Source organism: Pseudophryne corroboree, chromosome 2 (genome assembly GCF_028390025.1).
Source record: "Pseudophryne corroboree isolate aPseCor3 chromosome 2, aPseCor3.hap2, whole genome shotgun sequence".
Classification (NCBI taxonomy): Eukaryota; Metazoa; Chordata; class Amphibia; order Anura; family Myobatrachidae; genus Pseudophryne; species Pseudophryne corroboree.
Genome location: NC_086445.1, coordinates 592,461,486 through 592,487,561, shown reverse-complemented (window position 1 = coordinate 592,487,561; position 26,076 = coordinate 592,461,486). Strand labels below are relative to the sequence as shown.

The 26,076-nt window shown below is 45.4% G+C and overlaps 1 protein-coding gene across 1 annotated transcript in view; it reads right to left on the bottom strand.

Annotated features, from left to right (window-relative positions):
* The window catches only part of SERINC2 (serine incorporator 2), a 127,212-nt gene that overhangs the window by 64,577 nt on the left and 36,559 nt on the right, over positions 1 to 26,076 (bottom strand). The window contains exon 3 of the mRNA XM_063954606.1: positions 15,918 to 16,096. Coding sequence (XP_063810676.1) covers positions 15,918 to 16,096 — 179 coding nt within the window. The remainder of the gene's footprint in view (positions 1 to 15,917; positions 16,097 to 26,076) is intronic.

Genomic DNA, 26,076 nt, shown 5'->3' with positions numbered 1-26,076 from the left:
CTGCTGCACTATATATTTGTATAGGCCAAGCTGATTCTGCTAGGTAACTTGATTGACTACAACCACCAACATATTCTGCTGCACTATATATTTGTATAGGCCAAGATGATTCTGCTAGGTAATGCAAATTGAAACATTATTGCATAGTATGTGATTCTGAAGTACTTTTTTAGTTTAGAATGATATAGACCCAGTTTAATCTTTGTGGAATGCCTGGTTGTTTTTCTAAGTTAATTTATTGCCTGGCACTTGAGGGGGTGGGGTGTGGTTACAGATTTCAATTATTGGTTTCACTTGTATTAGTCCTCTACTTAAATCCAATGGTGTAGGCTGTGCATCTATGATCTAAGCGTGCATTTTTATCAAAGCGTGATAAAATTGACACACAACTGCAGCGTTCCAACAGCGTTCAAACGAAGTGAAAAAGAAGGAAAACAGAAGCACACCAATCTAACAAAACAAAGAAAGCAGAGGAACTAATAACAAATGTGAGTCACTTACTCTTCAGACCACTCACCTCCTGATTGTTGCATCTGATTAAATAGCACGGAACTACCTTACTTGGACATTTCATAAACCATCCATTTTACCAACAAATGCTTGTATCTATATTATTGGAATTTTGTTTTTCATGCACAGCTGCACCAATGCAATCTTACCTACAAACACCTAAAAAATCTTACAGAATTACCATTGCTTCTTAAACCTCACAATCTTTTCATTACATACGGTCCAAATACATCTCAACACCCACTTTATCTACACTTCTGATTCATTTCATACTAAATCTACACCCATTGAGCCGACACTGCTTTTCTAATCTGCATTTCTGCAATTCTTCAACACTGAATTCCTTACAGCCTCCACTCCTACTTCCACTTTCCCTCAACCTATTTACCTACTAAACACTATGTCAAGGCTTTCTTATACTCCCCACATTACTCAGTGTCTACCTAATCATGCGTCTTTATCCTTCCCCCCTAGTCTCCTACACCTCCTGCTCCCTCCCCTCCTCTGTCTCCCCTCCATCTCTCTGTATACTTTCCCCTCCTTTCCTGTTACCCCACTTTCACTCACATCTACCCCATGGTCCTGCTACCCCACAACTCAGCCCTGCTCCCTCTCTCCCTTCCCTGTCACCTCCCCACACCCCCATCCACATCACACTGACCTCCCTCCCTACCCACCTCCTGCAGTTTCCCCTCCTGGCTCTGGCACCCGCACAATCACTACTCTCTCATCATCCCTGCACTCAAAGTTAATCTCTTCTCATTGCTTCAGCAACCCGGATAATCTCATTCACATCTCTCCCACAAACTCATACCCCCTATCCTGTGCCCTGTGGAATGCCAGATCTGTTTGTAACAAACTGGTCCCCACTCATGACCTTTTCATTTCCAACTCCCTCCACCTACTAGCCATTACTGAAACTTGGATTACGCCCTCTGACACTACTTCTCCTGCTGCTCTCTCTGCTGGGGGCCTCGCATTCACACACACACCCCGACCTGGGGGTCGCCATGGGGGCGGTGTTGGGGTCCTTTTACCTTCTAGTTACTCCTACCAACTCATACTACCAGAACCATCACTTACATTCTCTACATTTGAGGTCCATACTATACGCCTCTTCCAACCAGTCCATCTTAGAGTAGCTGTCATTTACCGCCCCCCTGGCGTTGCTTCCAAATTCATCGACAACTTTGCTTCCTGGCTTCCTCACTTCTGACATTCCTTCCATTATCCTAGGCGATTTCAACATCCCTATTGACATCCCCACACAATCCCCTGCCTCTAAACTCCTTAACCTCACCTCTTCACTTGGTCTCTCCCAGTGGACCTCCTCACCCTCCCATGTGAATGGGAGCTCACTGGATCTGGTCTTCACTCACCGCTGTGATATTTCTGATTTTTCAAATTCCCCATTTCCCCTCTCTGACCACCACCTGCTCTCCTTTAACCTATCTCTCTCGACTTCCCCATCTCTACCTCCCAAGGCTACCATCACTAAGCGTAACATTGAGGCTATTGACACCACATTCCTTTCCTCCCTGTTTGACTCACTTCTCTCTCCTATTCTCTCTCTCTCATGCCCTGAACAAGCCACTTCCATATACAATGCATCCCTTACTTCTGCTCTTGACTCTGTTGCTCCACCAACCACTATTCACCCTCGCAAATTAACACCTCAACCCTGGCACACCAAATGCACCAGATATCTGCAAAAATGCTCACGTACTGCTGAGCGACACTGGAGGAAATCACGCTCTAAGGCAGACTTCCTCCATTTCAAACTTATGCTCTCATCCTTCAGTGCTGCCCTTTCTCTTGCTAAACATTCATACTTCAAGAACCTCATCTCCTCCCAGTCTTCCAACCCCCGGCGCCTCTTTGCCACTCTCAACTCACTCCTCTGCCCACCTCCACCTCGTCTCCCTTCCTCACTCTCTGCTCTTGACTTTGCCAATTACTTCACATCCAAAATTGACTCCATACGTAAGGACATCACATCACACCAGACCATCAGTAGCCAGCTTTCCCCCATCCCTTACCACCCCTCCCACCTACTCTGACCTCTTTCTCCCATGCAACTGGAGAGGAAGTCATGGCCCTCATTCGTTCCTGTCCCCTCACCACCTCCCCACTTGACCCTATCCCCTCCCGCCTCCTCCGCTACCTCTCTCGTTCTGCTTGTTCCCATCTTTCCCACCTTCTCAATCTCTCCCTCTCATCAGGCACTGTCCCCTCTGCCTTCAAGCATGCACTCATCGCTCCTATTCTTAAAAAACCTACCCTTGATCCAAACACTCTCTCCAACTACCGACCCATCTCTCTCCTCCCTTTTGCCTCCAAACTCCTTGAGCGTATTGTCTACAACCGCCTTACTGCCTTTCTTTCCTCACACTCACTACTTGACCCATTCCAGTCTGGCTTCCGTCCTCTCCACTCCACTGAAACTGCCCTTACAAAAGTATGCAATGACCTCTATGCTGCTAAATCTAAGGGACACTACTCTCTACTTATTCTACTTGATCTCTCTGCTGCTTTTGACACTGTGTACCATCCTCTCCTACTGCAAATCCTTCACTCCATTGGTCTGCGCGACACTGCCCTCTCTTGGCTGTCTTCCTACCTCTCTGACCGTTCATTCTGTGTCTCTTCTCATGACTCCACCTCCCCCTCACTTCCACTAACTGTAGGTGTACCCCAAGGTTCTGTCCTTGGTCCTCTCCTCTTCTCTCTCTATACGTCCTCACTAGGTAAGCTCATTAGTTCTTTTGGTTTCCAATATCATCTCTATGCTGATGACACCCAAATCTATCTTTCCTCTCCAGACCTCTCCCCTGCTCTCCTCACTCGTATCTCCAACTGTCTCTCTGCTACCTCTTCCTGGATGTCCCAGCGCTTTCTTAAACTTAACATGTCTAAGACCGAACTGATCATCTTTCCTCCCTCCCGCATAACCTCACCTCCTACAATCTCATTATCTATTGATGGCACTACTATCTCCTCTAGCCCCCAAGTGCGCTGTCTTGGAGTAATCCTTGACTCCTCCCTCTCCTTCAAACCACACATTCAGCACCTCTCACAAACCTGCCGTTTTCATCTAAAAAATATTTCCAGGATCAGACCCTTTCTGACCCAGGATGCTACTAAGACTCTTATCCACTCACTGGTCATCTCCAGACTGGATTACTGTAATCTCCTCCTGACTGGCATTCCTGACAAACACCTCTCTCCACTCCAATCTATCCTCAATGCTGCTGCCTGGCTCATTTTCCTCACCAAACGCACTACGTCTACCTCTCCTCTCTTACTAGACCTTCACTGGCTCCCCTTCCCTTTCAGAATCCATTTCAAGCTTCTCACACTCGCTTACAAAGCCCTCACCCACTCCTCTCCCATCTACATCTCTGATCTTATCTCCCTTTACATTCCCATACGTCCTCTTCGCTCTGCTACTGCACGACGACTTTTCTGCCTACGGATCACCTCCTCCCACTCCTACCTCCAAGATTTTTCACGTGCTGCACCACTTCTCTGGAATTCCCTACCTCTCCCCCTCAGACTCTACACCTCTCTACAACTCTACAAAACTTCAAACGGGCTCTCAAGACCCACTTCTTCACCAAACCCAGCCAAATCTCATCCTAACCCTCTGTTCTACGCTCTCTATGTACCCCATCTGTGTCACCCCTGTCTGTCTACCCCTCCCCTTTAGAATGTAAGCTCTCACGAGCAGGGCCCTCTTCCCTCATGTGCTTATCCTTTCTTACTTTAATAATCTTCAACTGTATCAACTCCAGCAGTCTTCTGCCACCTGATACTTATTTCAATGTCATCTGCTGATGTAACTATGTTTATTTACCCTGTACTTGTCCTATACGGTCATCAACTGTAAGTTGCTGTTTTCCTGTTTGATTATTCATGTACTCTGTAATTGGGCGCTGTGGAACCCTTGTGGCGCCATATAAAGGATAATAATTATATTTAAAAAAAAAAAAAAGAAGAACTACTGTATTTGTACAGTATTCTGTATTGCCATATCCACCCGCTGCTATTCAGCACTGTACTGTAGTTTTCATCAGTGGAATAAACGGGCACCCAGCAGTGAAGCTGTGTATTGCATGCTGTGTATCATCTTGCGCCTTACTTTGCTAACTTGCGCTATTTGTATGGCGTGAGTGGAACGCCTGTATAGCGCAGCAGGAACAATGAGCGTGGCTACATCTGTATATACTGTACATACTTTAAACCTTGACTAGTGTATCTTGGGCACTGCTCTACTTAAATAATGGAAAAAAATTATAAGTTTGTTTCTACAGTTACTAGAGTTAGCTATCTGATGTGTGCCATAACACACATTACAGATCATTCACTCACTAAGGTAGAATCTGCCAAAGGGGGATTTTGTTTAGAAATTAAACACCATCCCAAATTGCTATATGTAAATTGTTAATTTACTCACTAAATCTAGGGGGACATTTACTAAGCAGTGATAAGAGTGGAGAAGTGAGCCAGTGGAGAAGTTGCCCCATCAACCAATCAGCAGCTCTGTATAATTTTATAGTATGCAAATTATAGATATTACTTTAGTGCTGATTGGTTGCCATGGGCGACTTCTCCACAGGCTCACTTCTCCGCTCTTATCACTGCTTAGTAAATGTCCTCCTAAATCTAGAAACTACAAAAATAGGCTTTCAAAATTAGGTGATATGTGATGACTGTACTCTGTTGAGCCAAACTGTTGCTTTTTCTATTTGAATAGTCAATGCATTTTTCATTGGCACAAAGCCTATGAATGGGAAAAGCTCAGCCAATCACAAGCAATGTTTACATGCCTCACTGGTAAAGACTGGCTGGACTTCAGCCTCACTGATAAAAGAGCACTGGCATAAAGCAATAAAAATCCTAATTTGGAACGGTTCCAGTGGGTACTGGCTGCCAAAGCTTTCTATGACTTGTACATCTATTTTATTATATTAATTATTATTATTGATGATGATGATGATGATCTTTATATAGTGCACACATATTCCACAGTGCTTTACAGAGAATATTTGGCCATTCACATCAGTCCCTGCACCAGAGGAGATTACAATCTTTATTCCCTTCCACATGTACACGCACACACATTCACGCTAGGGTTAATTTTGCTGGGATCCAATTAACCCCTCACATACAAGGCCATCTCTAAGAAGTTGTCCATCGAGTTCAACCTGCATTAAAATCCTACACTATTCTGTATGTATCCATTGGTTCTTCCCTAACTGCTCAAGTGTTTTTTTGTTTGTTTTTTACTTTAGTTGACAACTAGAAAGCATGATTCTAATACTACCATACTAAATTACATTCAATTTAAATGCTATATCCCTGGATATCTTTTTCAGGTAGAAAGTTATCCAACGCCATTACTACCTTCTCTGGCAGAGAGTTCCAAATCCTTACTCCTCTTACTGTGAAGAACCCATTACTTTGTTGGGTAAACCGTCGCCTCTCCTCTACCCTGGTCACATGCTCGAGTTCAAGATTTTGCCTGTGCTGCATCACTTCAGTGGAACACGCTCCCCCACTCTATTAGACTCTCCCCGACCTTGCATTGCTTCAAACGGGCACTGAAAACCCACCTATTCATCGAAGAGTACCCTTCTGATGCAGAACCTCGTCCTGAGGCTGCTCCTCCAACCCCCCTGCCTCATGCCATGACCATCTCTCCTTTGCTTACATCCTGCCATCAGGCTACCTCCCACTTGCTTGCACCTCATGTCATCTGTCTGTCGCCCCTTCCAACTAGATTGTTAGGTCCTCAGAGCAGGGTCCTCTTCCTCCTTGTTGTCAAATCCCTCTTCTCCTCACATTTCACTTACAGCTCTCTCCTAGTAAGCGGCCATCTTTACCTGCATATTCTCCTGCTGGTAAAGTCTCATCTCTATATATGGCCACCAGCCGCTAGTAATACACTGATTACTCCCTCGCTACTTACATCTAAGCTGTATTTTGTATTGAGAATTGTGGTTATCTGTCACGATCCGGGTATCTGGACGCCATTACTTACCCTTCAGATGCCTCCTAAGGCTGGCTCAGCGTTCCAGGACCGGATCCCGCTGTTCCTGAGTTTCCACATGCAGAATGTCAGAGTGGTGATTTCATCAGCCGCGGCCTCCGCTGTGCCCGCGTGGTTAAATGTGCGCTTGTCAGTCTGGCGTCTCCTGTGGCCGGCGTCGCCATTACCGTTTCAATTCTCACATGGATTACAAACCAAACTTCCCTCCAAGTGTCTGCATGGGCGCAGCCATCTTGGATTTTGTCATCTGATTATTTCCACCAATCTGCTGTCTGTATTGTCGATTTGCATAATTGCCTAGCCAACCCCTTCCTTGCTGCAGGTATAAGTATGCTGTGCCTGAGCAAGGAAGGCGTCAGTGCTTTGGTTGTCTAACCTAGTTCCAGTTTGTCTCTCTCCTGTGTTGTCTTCCAGGTTCCAGCTCCTGTCTCCAGACTTCTGCTATAGAGACCCGCACCAGCATTCCATCTGCGGTGTAGCCTGACTCTCCGATCCATTCTGGACTCACCTGTTTCCAGCTCAAACAATCACCTGCTTCCAGCCCAGCTTCCAGCAGTGTATAGCTTCTCTTTAAGGGCCGGTGTCCTTTTCTGCAGTTTACCACTCTCCACCGGTATTATTATTTCACCGCTCTCAAACTCCAAACTTTATTATTATTTCACCACTCTCAAACTCCAAACTTCATTATTATTTCATCGCTCTCAAGTTCGTTTATTATTTAACTGGTTCCAGCCAGTATCCACTCCGTACCAACAACAGTCTGGTTCCAGCCAGTATCCACAGCAGCCGTTTTACCTTCAGCAGCCCAGCCTTTTCTGGAACATCAGCTGGTACGATCCTGGGTTCTCTCCATTGCTACAGTCAGGCCTGGTAAGGACTTTCCAACTAGAAGATTATAAGAACTGTCTCACACTACCAGTGCCTGTGGCCCTTGCCACCCTGTAGTACCCAGGAATTGTATTTATCCTCTGTTGACTTTTATGTTTCCTTTTACTGCTGCTGTGTTACGGAGTTTGTCATAATAAACATCATTGACTTTTATCCTGGTTGTCGTGGTCACGCCTTCGGGCAGTTATTCTACATGTTACTTACATGTCTAGGGGTCTGATACAACCTCCCAGGTTCCGTTACATCTCAGCCCCTACAACTGAGGCTGCCTCCCGTCAGCTCAGGCCCTCAGTTGTGACAGTAAGCACAGACCTAATGAATCCAGCCGGAGACCAGGATCAAGCGACCAGGCCGATGCAAGAACTGGCAGCCCGACTTGAACATCAGGAGGCTGCACAGGGCCACATCATCCGCTGTCTACAGGATCTCTCTACACGGCTGGATGGGATTCAAACGACCCTCCGTGGACCTGGCACGTCCACTACAGTAACACCAGCTGTAACCCCACCCACCTTACCCATTTCCAGTCCACATCTTCATCTTCCAACGCCAGCAAAATTTGATGGATCTCCAAGGTTCTGCAGGGGATTTCTCAATGTGAAATCCACTTTGAGCTTCTACCTGGCAATTTCTTCAGTGACCGTACCAAAATTGCCTATATCATCTCCCTTCTCAGTGGCTCAGCCCTTGACTGGGCATCACCTTTATGGGAGAAGTCTGATCCCCTGCTATCCTCCTATACTGACTTTGTAGCTACATTCAGGCGCATCTTCGACGAGCCAGGCCGGATAACATCTGCTTCATCTGAGATTCTCCGTTTACGCCAGGGAACACGTACTGTGGGACAGTATCTTATACAGTTTAAAATCCTGGCATCCGAACTGGCATGGAACGACGAGGCCCTGTATGCTGCATTCTGGCATGGCTTATCAGAACGCATCAAGGATGAGTTAGCTACCAGAGACTTGCCCTCTAAGTTGGATGAGCTAATTTCTCTTTGCACGAAGGTTGATCTACGTTTCAGAGAGAGAGCAACCGAGCGAGGAAGATCATCTACTCCTAAATCTTCTGCTCCTCCTCCTCGTCAACCATCTCCATCCAAGGATGAGCCTATGCAAAGTAGTCGTTCCCGTCTATCTCCCGCTGAGCGCCGAAGACGTCTCTCTGAGTCTCTCTGTCTCTACTGTGCAGCTCCGTCGCACACTATCAATGCCTGTCCCAAACGTCCGGGAAACTCCAGATCCTAGCTCGCCAAGGAGAGGGCCGGCTAGGAGTAATGATCTCCTCTCCATCTCCTCATGACTGTAACCTCCCAGTGTCGCTCCAAATTGCTCAACGTTACAGGAACGTCATTGCCCTCCTTGATTCCGGAGCAGCTGGGAATTTCATAACCGAAGCTTATGTTAAACGGTGGTCCCTACCCACCGAGAGACTGTCCTCGTCCATCTCTTTGACTGCCGTGGATGGCAGCAAGATTTTTGACGCAGTCATTTCCTTAAGGACTCTTCCAGTTCGTCTGAGAGTGGGAGTTCTTCATTCTGAGTATATTTCTTTTTTAGTGATTCCAAGAGCCACACATCCAGTGGTTTTAGGCCTTCCATGGCTCCGTCTCCACAACCCATCAATTGACTGGACGACTACGCAAATACTGGCATGGGGTCCCTCCTGTGCTGAGACTTGTTTAGCCAAAGTTCTTCCTGTTTGTTCTTCCTTCCCCAGGTCATCTGATGTTCCGCCTCCTCCATATCAAGACTTCACGGACGTGTTCAGTAAAGCCTCTGCTGATATCCTTCCTCCTCATAGAGAATGGGACTGCCCAATCGACCTCATTCCAGGGAAGGTTCCACCGCGAGGCCGAACTTATCCGTTGTCTCTGCCTGAGACACACTCCATGGAAGAGTACATCAAAGAGAACCTGGCGAAGGGTTTCATCCGACCATCTTCTTCTCCAGCCGGCGCAGGCTTCTTCTTCGTTAAGAAGAAAGACGGTGGTCTGCGTCCGTGCATCGACTACAGAGGTCTGAACGACATTACCGTCAAGAACCGATACCCTTTACCCCTGATTACCGAGCTCTTTGATAGAGTTAGTGGTGCAACTATTTTCACAAAGCTGGACTTGAGGGGTGCCTACAATCTCATCCGAATCCGTGAGGGTGACGAGTGGAAGACCGCCTTTAACACCCGTGACGGACATTATGAGTACCTCGTCATGCCCTTCGGATTGAGCAACGCTCCAGCAGTCTTCCAGCACTTCGTGAATGAGATTTTCAGGGACATCTTGTACCGCCATGTCGTGGTTTATCTAGACGACATCCTTATCTTTGCTAATAATCTCGAAGATCATCGTTTCTGGGTAAAAGAGGTTCTTTCCCGTCTCCGTGTCAATCACCTCTATTGTAAATTGGAGAAGTGTGTGTTTGAAGTTAAAACCATTCCGTTTCTAGGTTACATTGTGTCCGGTTCCGGACTAGAGATGGATCCTGAGAAACTCCAAGCAATCCAGAATTGGCCTATACCCTTAAGCCTCAAAGGGGTCCAGAGGTTCTTAGGGTTCGCCAATTATTATAGAAAATTTATACGAGACTTTTCCACCATCGTGGCGCCTATCACTGCATTAACCAAGAAAGGTGCTAATCCGTCCAAGTGGTCCGAGGAAGCTACACAGGCCTTTCACCTTCTGAAGCAACGGTTCATCTCTGCACCAGTTCTGAAACAGCCCGACACCGACTCTCCTTTTATCTTAGAGGTAGATGCCTCCTCCGTTGGAGTAGGAGCAGTGTTATCCCAGAGGGCCAAAGATGGACATCTACATCCTTGCAGTTTCTTCTCCCGGAAGTTCTCCCCAGCTGAGCGCAACTATGCCATTGGCGATCAGGAGTTGCTAGCCATCAAGCTCGCTCTGGAGGAGTGGAGATACCTGTTGGAGGGAGCTTCCCACTCAATCACCATACTTACCGACCACAAAAATCTTTTATATCTCAAAGGCGCACAATGTCTGAATCCTCGTCAGGCCAGATGGGCACTTTTCTTCTCTAGGTTTGACTTTAAACTCCAGTTCTGTCCGGGTTCTCAGAATCGTAAGGCCGATGCCCTTTCCCGCTCATGGGAGCAAGAAAATGAGTCCGAGTCTGCAGACAAGCATCCTATTATTAATCCGTTGGCATTCTCCACGGTAGGGATGGACTCTACGCCTCCACCAGGGAAAAGTTTTGTTAAGCCAGTTCTAAGGAAGAAGCTCATGCATTGGGCCCATGCTTCCCGTTTTGCTGGACATACAGGCATTCAGAAAACCCTTGAATTTATTTCTAGGTCCTACTGGTGGCCAACTCTGAAGAAGGACGTTATGGAATTTATTGCCTCCTGCCCAAAGTGTGCCCAACACAAAGTCTCCCGCCAGTCACCTGCGGGGCAACTGGTTCCATTATCTGTTCCCCGTCGACCTTGGACCCATTTGTCGATGGACTTTGTTTCCGATCTACCTATCTGCAACAAGTTTAATACCATCTGGGTGGTAGTTGACCGGTTCACCAAGATGGCACATTTCATCCCTCTCACCGGTCTTCCGTCAGCTTCCAAGTTGGCTCAAGTGTTTATACAAGAGATCTTCCGACTTCACGGTCTTCCTGAAGAGATCATCTCGGATCGTGGAGTACAATTTGTAGCCAAATTTTGGCGAAGTTTGTGTCAAGCCCTCCAAGTCAAGTTAAAGTTTTCCACGGCTTACCATCCTCAGACCAATGGTCAAACCGAGAGGGTGAATCAGGACTTGGAGGCCTTCCTCCGTATATATGTGTCTTCCTCTCAAGATGACTGGGTTCAACTCCTTCCTTGGGCCGAGTTCAGCCACAACAATCAATACCATTCCTCATCTTCTTCTACACCATTCTTCATTAATTATGGATTCCACCCTAAAGTCCCAGAATTCCAACCGCTTCCCGCAACTTCTGTTCCAGCAGTGGATGTCACCTTGCGTCAGTTTTCAAATAACTGGAGGAACGTCCGCGCAGCCCTGCTTAAAGCCTCATTCAGGTATAAGAAGTTTGCCGATAGGAAGCGTAGAGCGGTTCCTGCTCTCAAGGTGGGTGATCGTGTGTGGCTGTCCACGAAGAATTTGAGGTTGAGAGTTCCCAGCATGAAATTTGCACCTCGCTACATCGGATCCTTCAAGATTGAACAAGTCATCAATCCTGTTGCCTACAGGTTACAGTTACCATCCTTCTTGAAAATACCCAGGACAGTTCATGTTTCTTTGTTGAAACCGCTGATCCTGAATCGGTTTCATTCCGCACTTCCTCCAGCTCCCAAAGTTCAGACTCAACGGGGAGTCGAGTACGAGGTGGCCAAGATTTTGGACTCACGTTTCCGTTACGGTCAGTTACAATACCTCATTGACTGGAAGGGCTATGGTCCTGAAGAACGCTCTTGGACCAATGCCTCAGACGTCCATGCTCCTGCCTTGGTCCGAAATTTCCACGCAAAGTTTCCTTTAAAGCCTAAGAAGTGTCCTGGGGCCACTCCTAAAGGGGGGGGGTGCTGTCACGATCCGGGTATCTGGACGCCATTACTTACCCTTCAGATGCCTCCTAAGGCTGGCTCAGCGTTCCAGGACCGGATCCCGCTGTTCCTGAGTTTCCACATGTAGAATGTCAGAGTGGTGATTTCATCAGCCGCGGCCTCCGCTGTGCCCGCGTGGTTAAATGTGCGCTTGTCAGTCTGGCGTCTCCTGTCTCCTGTGGCCGGCGTCGCCATTACTGTTTCAATTCTCACATGGATTACAAACCAAACTTCCCTCCAAGTGTCTGCATGGGCGCAGCCATCTTGGATTTTGTCATCTGATTATTTCCACCAATCTGCTGTCTGTATTGTTGATTTGCATAATTGCCTAGCCAACCCCTTCCTTGCTGCAGGTATAAGTATGCTGTGCCTGAGCAAGGAAGGCGTCAGTGCTTTGGTTGTCTAACCTAGTTCCAGTTTGTCTCTCTCCTGTGGTTGTCTTCCAGGTTCCAGCTCCTGTCTCCAGACTTCTGCTATAGAGACCCGCACCAGCATTCCATCTGCGGTGTAGCCTGACTCTCCGATCCATTCTGGACTCACCTGTTTCCAGCTCAAACAATCACCTGCTTCCAGCCCAGCTTCCAGCAGTGTATAGCTTCTCTTAAAGGGCCGGTGTCCTTTTCTGCAGTTTACCACTCTCCACCGGTATTATTATTTCACCGCTCTCAGACTCCAAACTTTATTATTATTTCACCGCTCTCAAACTCCAAACTTCATTATTATTTCATTGCTCTCAAGTTCGTTTATTATTTAACTGGTTCCAGCAAGTATCCACTCCGTACCAACAACAGTCTGGTTCCAGCCAGTATCCACAGCAGCCGTTTTACCTTCAGCAGCCCAGCCTTTTCTGGAACATCAGCTGGTACGATCCTGGGTTCTCTCCATTGCTACAGTCAGGCCTGGTAAGGACTTTCCAACTAGAAGATTATAAGAACTGTCTCACACTACCAGTGCCTGTGGCCCTTGCCACCCTGTAGTACCCAGGAATTGTATTTATCCTCTGTTGACTTTTATGTTTCCTTTTACTGCTGCTGTGTTACGGAGTTTGTCATAATAAACATCATTGACTTTTATCCTGGTTGTCGTGGTCACGCCTTCGGGCAGTTATTCTACATGTTACTTACATGTCTAGGGGTCTGATACAACCTCCCAGGTTCCGTTACATCTCAGCCCCTACAACTGAGGCTGCCTCCCGTCAGGTCAGGCCCTCAGTTTTGACATTATCTTTGTTACCTATACTCTATTTTTGTTATTTTTTACTGTAATGTTAAGTTCCATCTCCCTGTACGATTCTATTGTATGCCCTTTGTACAGCAATGCGAAACACTTGTGGCGCCTTATAAATAAAATGTAGTAGTAATAATAATAATAATAATAATAATAATAGTAAAATAATAACCTACCAGTATAATTAGAGATTGTGGGAGGAAACCACACATTTAGAGCTGTGGTGGGACTCGTACCCATGACCTCAGTGCTGTGAGGCAGTAATGCTAACCATTACACCATCCGTACTGCCTATGATTGAATTGATCATTTTTGGATTTCATTTCAATCAGCAATACCCCATTTAGTAAGTCACTCTGAAGCATAATTCTTAAGTGTATAAATAAATGGATTTTTCTTATGTAGATTTGATTTGAAAACCTCAATATAATTTGATCAAATCTCCAATTTGTAAGTAAGTACATGTAGATTTTAGGTGAACTGTAAAGTACCATGTAAAATCAATTAAAAAAATATATATACAGCCAGGTCCATAAATATTGGGACATCAACTCAATTCTCATATTTTGGGCTCTATACACCACCACAATGGATTTGAAGTGAAACAAACAAGATTTGCTTTAACTGCAGACTTTCCGCTTTAATTTGAGGGTATTTACATCCAAATCAGGTGAACGGTGTAGGAATTACACCGGTTTCTATATTTGCCTCCCAGTTTTTAAGGGACCAAAAGTAATGGGACAAACTAAACAATCCTAAATCAAACTTTCACTTTTTAATACTTTGTTGCAAATCCTTTGCAGTCAATTACAGCCTGAAGTCTAGAACGCATAGACATCAGCAGACGCTGGGTTTCATCCCTGGTGATGCTCTGCCAGGCCTCTACTGCAAATGTCTCCAGTTCCTGCTTGTTCTTTGGGCATTTTCCCTTCAGTTTTGTCTTCATCAAGCGAAATGCATGCTCAATCGGATTCAGGTCAGGTGATTGACTTGGCTCTTGCATAACATTCCACTTATTTGCCTTAAAAATCTCTTTGGTTGCTTTCGCAGTATGCTTCGGGTCATTGTCCATCTGCACTGTGAAACGCCTTCCAGTGAGTTCTGAAGCATTTGACTGAATATGAGCAGATAACATTGTCCGAAACACTTCAGAATTCATCCTGCTGCTTTTGTCAGCAGTCACATTATCAATAAATACAAGGGAACCAGTTCCATTGGCAGCCATACATGCCCACGTCATGACACTACTACCACCATTCTTCACTGATGAGGTGGTATGTTTTGGATCATGAGCAGTTCCTTTCTTTCTCCATACTCTTCTCTTCCCGTCACTCTGGTACAAGTTGATCTTTGTTTCATATGTCCATAGGATGTTGTTCCAGAACTGTAAAGGCTTTTTTTAGATGTTGTTTGGCAAACTGTAATCTGGACTTCCTGTTTTTGTGGCTCACCAATGGTTTACATCTTGTGGTGAACCCTCTATATTCACTCTTGTGAAGTCTTCTCTTGATTGTTGACTTTGACACATATACACCTACCTCCTGGAGAGTGTTCTTGATCTGGGCAACTGTTGTGAAGGGGTTTTTCTTCACCAGGAAAACAATTCTTCTGTCATCCACCACAGTTGTTTTCCATGGTCTTCCGGGTCTTTTGGTGTTGCTGAGCTCTCCGATGCGTTCTCTCTTTTTAAGAATTTTCCAAACAGTTGATTTGGCCATACCTAATGTTTTTGCTATCTCTCTGATGGGTTTGTTTTGATTTTTCAGCCCAATGATGGCTTGCTTCACTGATAGTGGCAGCTCTTTGGATCTCATATTGAGAGTCAACAGCAACAGATTCCAAATGCAAATGTCACACCTGGAATCTATTCCAGACCTTTTACTTGCTTAATTGATGATGAAAAAAATGAGGGAATAGCCCACTCCTGTCCATGAAAGAGCTTTTGAGTCGATTGTCCCATTACTTTTGGTCCCTTAAAAAGTGGGAGGCACATATAGACACCGTTGTAATTCCTACACTGTCCACCTGATTTGGATGTAAATACCCTTAAATTAAAGCGGAAAGTCTGCAGTTAAAGCAAATCTTGTTTGTTTCACTTCAAATCCATTGTGGTGGTGTATAGAGCCAAAAATATGAGAATCGAGTCGATGTCCCAATATTTATGGACCTGACTGTATATATTTTGTCAATCACACTGTTAGAGAACACATGGACAACCAGATTTAGTAGGCCAAGAGTGTGGGAACATACATTTTGTTTAATAATATAGGGCAAATTGCAGATACTAAACAGGTACAGTATTAGATTTTAATTGCTCTTTTTTAATGATGTGAACTATACAGCTAGAGTCAGAAACATTTCTAATTTAGGTTTTTAAAGTTTGACATATGGAACACCTGTAAAAGGTATCCGATATACTGTAGCACACTGCACTTCTAGCTTATATGGACACGTGTACTTTGAAGCTATGCTTATGGTTTTTATTGGCTGCATCTTATGTTCTGTAAACCGAGCAGATTATTGCAATGTAAAACCGTAAATCATGAAATGGAAAACAAAAAGGTTACGCTACTGCAAAACCACCAATGTATGTGAAATTTACAATAATTTATATAAAAGGAATGGAAACATACAGAATGAAACAATGTCAGACCACAGTAACTTAATTTTTATAATAAACACTCACCCATTCTGTATGTATGCTCTTGGGTCCCGGCTACTTCGTACACAGATCATTATTATGACAAAGAGGAAAAAAAAGGCCGCCAGAGCAAAACACATACGGTAAACGGCTTGGTGACCAACAAGGATGTCACAGTTCACAGAACCAGATATTGATGTGGAGGAGGAGCAGAACCATGGGAGCTGAGAATAGAAGAGAAACTATGACATACAAAAAGCAAGATATTCATCTACTCAAAAATCTTACAGTAATACAGAATAGGCAGCCAAGAGGCCAGGGAATAGTCCAACAGAGTGAGTTCACAAGACAGGAGGGAATTTAAGACCCAGAATAAATAGTAATTAAGAGATCTGTGTGCTGAAGGGGGGTACACACAGAGAGATCAGTGCTTAAATTCTAAGCAATCTGGCTAGATTGCTTAGAAGTTAAGCACTGATCTCTCTGTGTGTACCCCCCTCCCCCCCCCCCAGCGACAGCGATGCGCAGCCCCGCGCGTCGCTATTGCCGGTGCTAGACTGGCCTGCGTGCAGGCTCACGCACATCGCTGGGTGAAATGAGCGGCCCCCTGTCTGTCCCCCTCGCTCAGCACACATCGCGCTGTGCTGAGCGGGGAAAAAGGATGTGTGCTAAGCGGTCTGTGTTAAGATTGCTCAGCACACATCTCTCCCGTCAGTACTGGCCTTAATCCTTGGAGAGAGATAAAGTGGACGGAGATAAAGTACCAATCAATCAGCTCCTGACATTGTTTCAAACACAGCCTGTGACATGGGAGTTAGGAGCTGGTTGATTGGTTGGTACTTTACCTCCTTCACTTAACCTCCCTCCAAGGCTTAGTAAAAAGACCCAAGTAGCAACAGAATTGTCTGTAGGAATCTTATTATGATTTCAAACGTACAAACAGCCACAATACTCCACAGGGTAGAACAGTGGGAAAACTAGGACATACATAAAAAAGACACACAAGGTAGACAAATTAAATGCAGGCATAAGACAAAAAGAGGTTATATTCTAACTGAGAATACAGCTGAAACAAAATGATGCCCTAAAAATAAAAAATAAATAAATAAAAAGATGCCCTCCTGTGAATGCTGGGATGCTCTTCCCAGCATTCACAGCGGCGGAGGGCAGCCTATTGTGAAGGAGAGGGCCAGCAGCAGCAGCGCCTCCACCAATTACACAGCGCTGCTACGGCTCCCGAGTCCCCCTCCCTCCTCCTCCTTCTCCCTGGCTGCCCGGGATCTGCCAGAAGCTGCACGAGGAGCCTGAGCCAGCGGAAGCAGTAAGTATGTCTATTCTATCTATCTATCTATCTTGTCTGCCGTAATGTGTAAAAAGGGGGACACTGTCTGCCGTAATGTGTAAAAAAGGGGGACGCTCTGTCGTAATGTGTAAAAAAGGGAGACGCTGTCTGCCGTAATGTGTAAAAAAGGGGGACGCTGTCTGCCGTAATGTGTAAAAAAAGGGAATCTGTCCGCCTTAAGGTGTAAAAGGGGCTCTACCTGGTGTAGTGGTGCTACTGTGCAGCATAACTTGAATAATGGAGACAACTGTGCACCGTTATATGAATTGGTATTATTTTGTGGCCACACCCCTTCCCCATGAAGCCACACCCCTATTTTTTGCGCGCACCTACGGCGCGCATCGCCTCTGTTTTACATGGAGTGGGGAGGGGGGGGGGGGGGGGGGGGCGCAAAGCATTTTGTCGCACATGGGCCCACCGCTCACTAGTTCCGCCACTGGCTAAACACTTATGACTGTGATCGATTCAGACAATGTTGAAATTAACAGAGCGTTGATTAGATTGCAATTTCAATCAGCTAAAACTGGAAAAAAAAAAAAATAATTAATCAGGTTAGTGGGCATAAAGTGTATTACATGAGACTAAAGAAGTACATTGTGTTTAGCGCAAAGAGAAATAGATGCATTCTCATCTTTTTCATGCTCTTCCAAGTCTCCGTGTGTGAGAACTAGACTCGCAGAACTTTTGTTTTTTCTAATTATACCTGTACATAATCAACTGTTGTGCAAGCAAATTTCCCCATGTACTGCATGTCAGAGGCTGAAATGATATGGCTAAATGTAGGTGGACAGCAGAACACCAGTGTCATAAATTATATGCTTACGGACCTTCCATTCCAAAACTATGGGCATCAATCTGCGGCTACACTAACCACCACTCTTCTGCGACAGGTTTCCACTAGATTTCAGAACATGTATATGCTTTGGATTTGCATCCATACACTAGAACATTAGTGATATCTGATACTTATGTTGGGTGATAAGACCTGGCTCCCCGTTGATGTTCCAATTCATCCCAGAGGTTTTTGGTGGGTTTGAGGTCAGGCCTCTGTGCTCACTAGTCACATTCAAATGCCAAACTTGTAAAACATGTTTGATGGACATCGCTTAGCGCACTGGGGCATCGTTATGGGGCTAAAGCAAATTCCATACACTGTTGTCAAAGTTGGAAGCACACAAACACCTTTGGGATTTCATTTTACAGCATTAAGATTTCCCTTCACTGGAACCAAGGGGCCCAAGCCAAACCAAGAAAAATGCTCTAAAACCACAATTCCTCCTCCAAACTTTACAGCTGATAGCATATAATCAGACAGGAGGTGTTTTCCTGGCATCCATCAAACTGCAGATGGTTACTTATGATAATTATTATAGAAAATGCATTTCCAATAGAGTAACTGTGGTGTGCATATGCCAATTTAGGCAACATTTGGCCCAGTGATGTCAAGCTTGTGTGCAGCTGCTCAGCAGTGGAAAACCAAATCTTGAAGCTCACAATGAAAAGTTATTTTGCACATGTTGCTCCCAAAGGCAGCCTGAAACTTAGCAGTGAGTGCTGAAGACTTGCGGCTATAGCATACTAACTTATTGAAAAATTGGCATTCTATGACAGTGCCACATTGAGAGTGCAAGGCTTATGCTTATTTTTTTGCACCTGTTAGCAATGTGTGTGGCTGCAATGGGCAATCACTGATTAGTGGGGGTGTCTACGTACTTTTGGAGTTGTGTATATAAGACTCTTCCAAGATAACATCTGTGTAAAATGAAATCTAAAATAAGCATGAGGTTACTATGTCCATTTGCTCTATGGAAAAACTAATCTAAACTTTTCCTTTAATAAAGTAATCTCTGATCATTCATGATTCTGAATTGCATCAGGTCACCTAATCGCCATGGAATTTATAGAAGTAGGATACAAAATAACTGGAGTGAAGAACTACTAATAATTTGGACCATCTTGGGTCAAGCCCAGGTGCACCTCTAGGCAGTATTTCTTGAAAGGTTTATGCTTTGACCACCCAGTTTCCCATCCGTAGCCAAACATTACTGAATAGAGTGTTTTATTTCAGCGCTGCTCCTTGTAGGGTGTGTAGACCAATTATGCATCCTTGGTGTATGGAATACAAATTGCGATCTCGACTAAAAGGAATCCTATTGGTCCGATCCCCATAAAAATCTGTGTTAGGATAACAGTACTGAAATCAGCAAGTAAAATGCTCAATTTATTGAGATATACAAATATAAATGATGTTTTGTAGACTGCAGTAAGCCTTCATCATGATCTGCTGGAATAGGACTTAACTGTAGCTGCTGGAGAATACTAGGTAATCGATGTTGCCATCGCTCTTCCTCTTTTTCTGGTTCTGCAGTCTTCTTAATAGAAGCAGCTGCCACCAAAGCTTCTGCAGATATGAGAAACAAGAGACCTGGCTGGGCAACCAGTAACAAGCATGATGTCAGAGAAAAATACCAGGCACACAGCTACTCCGAGCTGATAGGAGACCATAATCATGCCTGCAATAGGGTAATTTGTGATTCACAAGGCCCACTGCATGTAAATTTCTTTATACAAACATACATAAGCTAGAGCTTTAATGTAACATTTGCAACGCTTTATCTTACATATGTCCTAAACGGATAGGTGCAGACAATATAATGAATGCGGAAAATAGATTTAAAATTCGGTCTGCATTACTTATTGTATTCTATTAACAGGTTTGTTATCGTTATTCAAACGAACATTAACATTTTTAATCTCTTTGCTGCTGAGGACAAGTGGGGTCCCTGTTAAAGGATAAAATGTGATGGAAACTTAATGTATGTATGTATGTATGTATGTATATAGCAAGGAAGAAATGCAAACTCACTGTTTAAATGTGGTTGTAACATAATTACAATAGTTCTGGATGCCTTTAAAAAGGTGTTTAATAAACGTGGGCAAGTGAAATTGTCAGCGCTCTTTTGTTTCAGTCAGAGCATGCTATTGGTTGGTCAAAATGCCATACAGCCTTATCTATGAGGTCCAGTGGAGCTACAATGCTATAGTCGCAATTTTTTTTGGTAGGGGTTGGCAGAGCATATAAAGCAGGGCTGGCCAAACCAGTCCTCGAGATCTACCAACGGTTCACATTTTCCAGCCCACCTAGCTAGAGCACAGGTGTAGTCATTACTAATTAAGATGTGCTGCATTCATTCCTAACTGACAATTCTACAGATCTCCAGGAGGCCTGGAAAACATGAACTGTTGTTAGATCTCGAGGACCGGTTTGGCCAGCCCTGATATAAAGAATGAACTTGCTGCAAAAGAATTGTAGTCCACTGTGGACGAATTCATTTCTATCTGTATTAGAGTGGATCTTCGCTACAGGACACATCCACAGGAAAAATAAGATTTTAAACCTACCGGTAAATCTTTTTCTCCTAGTCCGTAGAGGATGCTGGGGACTCCGTAAGGACCATGGGATATAGACGGGCTCCGCAGGAGACATGGGCACTATAAAGAACTTTAGAATGGGTGTGAACTGGCTCCTCCCTCTATGCCCCTCCTCCAGACCTCAGTTAGAGAAACTGTGCCCAGAGGAGACGGACAGTACGAGGAAAGGATTTTGGTAATCTAAGGGCAAGATTCATACCAGCCCACACCATCCACACCGTATAACTTGGAATATACGCAACCAGTTAACAGTATGAACAAAACAGTATCAGCCAACGACTGATCTTAACTGTAACATAACCCTTATGTAAGCAACAACTATATACAAGTCATGCAGAAATATGTCCACACTGGGACGGGCGCCCAGCATCCTCTACGGACTAGGAGAAAAAGATTTACCGGTAGGTTTAAAATCTTATATTCTCTTACATCCTAGAGGATGCTGGGGACACCGTAAGGACCATGGGGATTATACCAAAGCTCCAAACCGGGCGGGAGAGTGCGGATGACTCTGCAGCACCGATTGAGCAAACATGAGGTCCTCATCAGCCAGGGTATCAAACCTGTAGAATTTTGCAAAAGTGTTTGAACCCGACCAAGTAGCTGCTCGGCCGCCCAAGAAGAGCCCACCTTCCTAGTGGAATGGACCTTTACCGAATTTGGTACCGGCAATCCAGCCGTAGAATGAGCCTGCTGAATCGTGTTACAGATCCAGCGAGCAATAGTCTGCTTAGAAGCAGGAGCGCCAACCTTGTTGGCTGCATACAGGACAAACAGAGCTTCTGTTTCCCTAATTCGAGCCATCCTGGCTAGGTAAATTTTTAAGGCCATGACTACATCAAAGGATTTGGAATCCTCCAAGTCTCCCGTAGCCACAGGCACCACAATAGGTTGGTTCATATGAAACGATGACACCACCTTAGGCAAAAATTGAGGACGAGTCCTCAACTCTGCTCTTTCCACATGGAAAATGAGATAGATGCTCTTATGAGACAAGGCCGCCAATTCGGACACCCGCCTTGCAGATGCCAAGGCCAACAACATGACCACCTTCCAAGTGAGAAATTTTAACTCAACAGTTTGAAGAGGCTCAAACCATTGAGATTTTAGGAACTATAACACCACGTTAAAGGTCCCATGGTGCCACTGGGGGCATAAAAGGAGGCTGGATGTGCAGCACTCCCTTTACAAAAGTCTGGACTTCTGGTAGAGAAGCCAATTCTTTCTGGAAGAATATAGAAAGGGCCGAAATCTGTACCTTAATGGAGCCCAACTTTAGGCCCATATCCACTCCTGTCTGTAGAAAGTGGAGAAACCGGCCCAAGTGGAAGTCTTCCGTAGGAGCATTCTTGGCTTCACACCAAGAAACATACTTCCTCCAGATACGGTGATAATGTTTCGCTGTCACCTCCTTCCTAGCCTTTTTCAGAGTAGGGATGACTTCTTCCGGGATACCCTTCCCAGCTAGGATTTGGTGTTCAACCGCCATGCCGTCAAACGTAACCGCGGTAAGTCTTGGAACACGCAGGGCCCCTGCTGCAACAGATCCTCCCTGAGAGGAAGAGGCCATGGATCTTCTGTGAGCAGCTCCTGAAGATCTGAATACCAGGCCCTTTGAGGCCAATCTGGAACAATGGGTATTGTCTGCACTCTTTTTCGTCTTATGATTCTCAGTATCTTTGAGATGAGAGGAAGAGGAGGGAACACATAGACCGACTGAAACACCCATGGTGTCACGAGAGCGTCCACCGCTACTGCCTGAGGCTCCCTTGACCTGGCACAATACCTCCGAAGCTTCTTGTTGAGGCGTGACGCCATCATGTCTATTTGAGGAAGTCCCCAAACACTTGTTATCTCTGCAAAAACTTCTTGATGAAGTCCCCACTCTCCTGGATGGAGATCGTGTCTGCTGAGGAAGTCTGCTTCCCAGTTGTCCACTCCCGGAATGAATACCGCTGACAGAGCGCTTACGTGATTTTCTGCCCAGCGCAGAATCCTGGTGGCTTCCACCATTGCCACTCTGCTCCTTGTCCCGCCTTGGCGCTTTACATGAGCCACGGCTGTGACGTTGTCTGATTGAATCAGAACCGGTAGGTTGCGAAGAATATTCTCCGCTTGTCGTAGGCCGTTGTATATGGCCCTCAATTCCAGTATGTTGATGTGTAGACAAGCCTCCTGGCTTGACCACAGTCCCTGAAAATTCCTTCCTTGTGTGACTGCTCCCCATCCTCGGAGGCTCGCGTCCGTGGTCACCAGAACCCAGTCCTGAATGCCGAACCTGCGACCCTCTAGAAGGTGAGCACTCTGCAGCCACCACAGGAGACACCCCCTGGCCCTGGGGGACAGAGTTATTTTCTGATGTATTTGAAGGTGGGACCCGGACCACTTATCCAGAAGGTCCCACTGAAACGTCCTTGCATGAAACCTGCCGAAGGGGATGGCCTCGTAGGTCGCCACCATTTTCCCCAGCACTCGAGTGCATTGATGGACAGACACACTTTTCGGTTTTAACAGGTCTTTTACCATGTTCTGGAGTTCATGGGCTTTTTCCCTCGGGAGAAAAACCCTCTTTTGTTCTGTGTCCAGAATCATGCATAAGAAAGACAGCAGAGTCGTTGGAACCAACTGCGACTTTGGTAGATTTAGAATCCATCCATGTTGCTGTAGCACTCCCAGGGAGAGCGACATGCTTTTCTGCAACTGTTCCTTTAATCTCGCTTTTATCAGGAGATCGTCCAAGTACGGGATAATTGTGACTCCTTGCCTGCGTAGGAGCACCATCATTTCCGCAGTTACCTTGGTGAACACCCTCAAGGCCGTGGAAAGCCCAAACGGCAACGTCTGAAACTGGTAATGACAGTCCTGTACAGCGAATCTCAGGTATGCCTGATGAGGAGGATATATGAGGACGTGAAGGTATGCATCCTTTATGTCTAATGACACCATAAAATCCCCCCCTTCCAGGCTGGAGATGACTGCCCTGAGCGATTCCATCTTGAACTTGAACCTTTTTAAGAACAGGTTCAGGGATTTTAGATTTAGAATGGGTCTGACCGAGCCATCCGGTTTCGGGACCACAAATAGGGTTGAATAGTACCCTTTCCCCTGTTGTGTTAGGGGAACCTTGATAATCACTTGCTGTTGACACAGCTTTTGAATTGCAGCTAAAATTATCTCCCTCTCTGGGAGAGAAGCTGGTAAAGCCGATTTGAAGAATAGACGAGGAGGCACTTCTTCGAATTCCAGCTTGTAGCCCTGGGATACAATTTCCATCGCCCAAGGATCCACGTCAGACTGAACCCAGACGTGGCTGAAGAGTCGAAGACGTTCCCCCACCGGTGCGGCCTCCCTTAGTGGAGCCCCAGCGTCATGCGGTGGATGTAGTAGAAGCCGGGGAGGACTTCTGTTCCTGGGAACTGGCCGCAGCAGGCATTCTTTTCCCTCTACCCTTACCTCTGGTGAGGAAGGAAGAGCCCCGACCTCTTCTGGACTTATGCGACCGAAAGGACTGCATCTGATACTGTGGAGTTTTCTTTTGCTGTGGGGGAACATAAGGCAAAAAGGTAGATTTACCCGCGGTAGCTGTGAAACTAGGTCCGCGAGACCTTCCCCAAATCAAACCTCACCCTTGTAAGGTAAAACTTCTATATGCCTCTTTGAGTCGGCATCACCCGTCCATTGGCGGGTCCACAGTGCTCGCCTAGCCGAGACTGCAATCGCGTTGGTCCTTGAACCTAGTAGTCCGACGTCTCTCTGAGCGTCTCTCATATATAAGACTGCGTCTTTGATGTGACCTAAGGTCAACAAAATGGTATCCCTATCTAGGGTATCAATATCAGCTGACAAGGTATCTGTCCAAGCTGCTACCGTGCTACAGACCCAAGCCGATGCTATAGCCGGTCTGAGTAAAGCACCAGTATGTGTATACGGGGACGGTATCGCCACCTTTTTGGATAAGCGTGTCAAAGCTTTGTCCACCGTGGGCGAGGATTCCCACCGTACCCTGTCTTGTGCCGGGAAAGGATACGCCATAAGAACTCTTTTGGGAATCTGCAGTTTTTTCTCTGGAGTTTCCCAAGCTTTTTCAAATAACGCGTTCAGCTCATGAGATGGGGGAAAGGTTACCTCAGGTTTCTTTTCCTTAAACATGTGTACCCTCGTGTCAGGGACAGAGGGGTCATCTGTGATATGCAATACAACTTTTATTGCAATAATCATATAATGAATACTTTTGGCCACCCTTGGGTGTAGCCTTGCATCATCATAGTCGACACTGGAGTCAGAATCCGTGTCGGTATCAGTGTCTGCTATTTGGGATAGGGGACGTTTTTGAGACGCTGCAGGGCCCTGTGACACTGTCAAAGCCATTGATTGACTCCCCGTATTATCCCTGGACTCTGCTTTGTTCAATCTCTTATGTAACAAGGTCACATTTGCATTTAAAACATTCCACATGTCCAACCAATCAGGTGTCGGCGTTGCCGACGGAGACACCACAATCATCTGCTCCACCTCCTCTCTAGAAGAACCTTCCGCCTCAGACATACCAACACAGGCGGACCGACACCCCCCCACACACACACAGGGATTGTATGTATGTATGTATGTATGTATGTATGTATGTATGTATGTATACATACACATATATATATATACACATATATATATATATATATATATATATATATATATATACATACACACACACACACACACACACACATATACACAGTGGGGATCGAAAGTTTGGGCACCCCAGGCAAAAATTCATTTTAATGTGCAAAAAGAAGCCAAGGAAAGATGGAAAAATCTCCAAAAGGCATCAAATTACAGATTAGACATTCTTATAACATGTCAAAAAAAGTTTGATTTTATTTCCATCATTTACACTTTCAAAAGAACAGAAAACAAAAAATGGCGTCTGCAAAAGTTTGGGCACCCTGCAGAGTTAATATCTTGTACTGCCCCCTTTGGCAAGTATCACAGCTTGTAAACACTTTTTGTAGCCAGCCAAGAGTCTTTCAATTCTTGTTTGAGGTATCTTCGCCCATTCTTCCTTACAAAAGTCTTCCAGTTCTTTGAGATTCCTGGGCTGTCTGTGACGCACTGCACTTTTAAGGTCTATCCATAGATTTTCAATTATGTTGAGGTCAGGAGATTGTGAAGGCTATGGCAAAACCTTCAGTTTACGCCTCTTGATGTAATTCACCGTGGATTTTGAGGTGTGTTTAGGATCATTATCCATTTGTAGAAGCCAGCCTCTCTTTAACTTCAGCTTTTTCACAGATGGCATCAAGTTAGCGTCCAAAATTTGCTGGAATCTTATTGAATCCATTTTTCCTTCTACTCGTGAAATGTTCCCTGTGCCACTGGCTGCAATACAACCCCAAAGCATGATTGATCCACCCCCATGCTTAACAGTTGGACAGA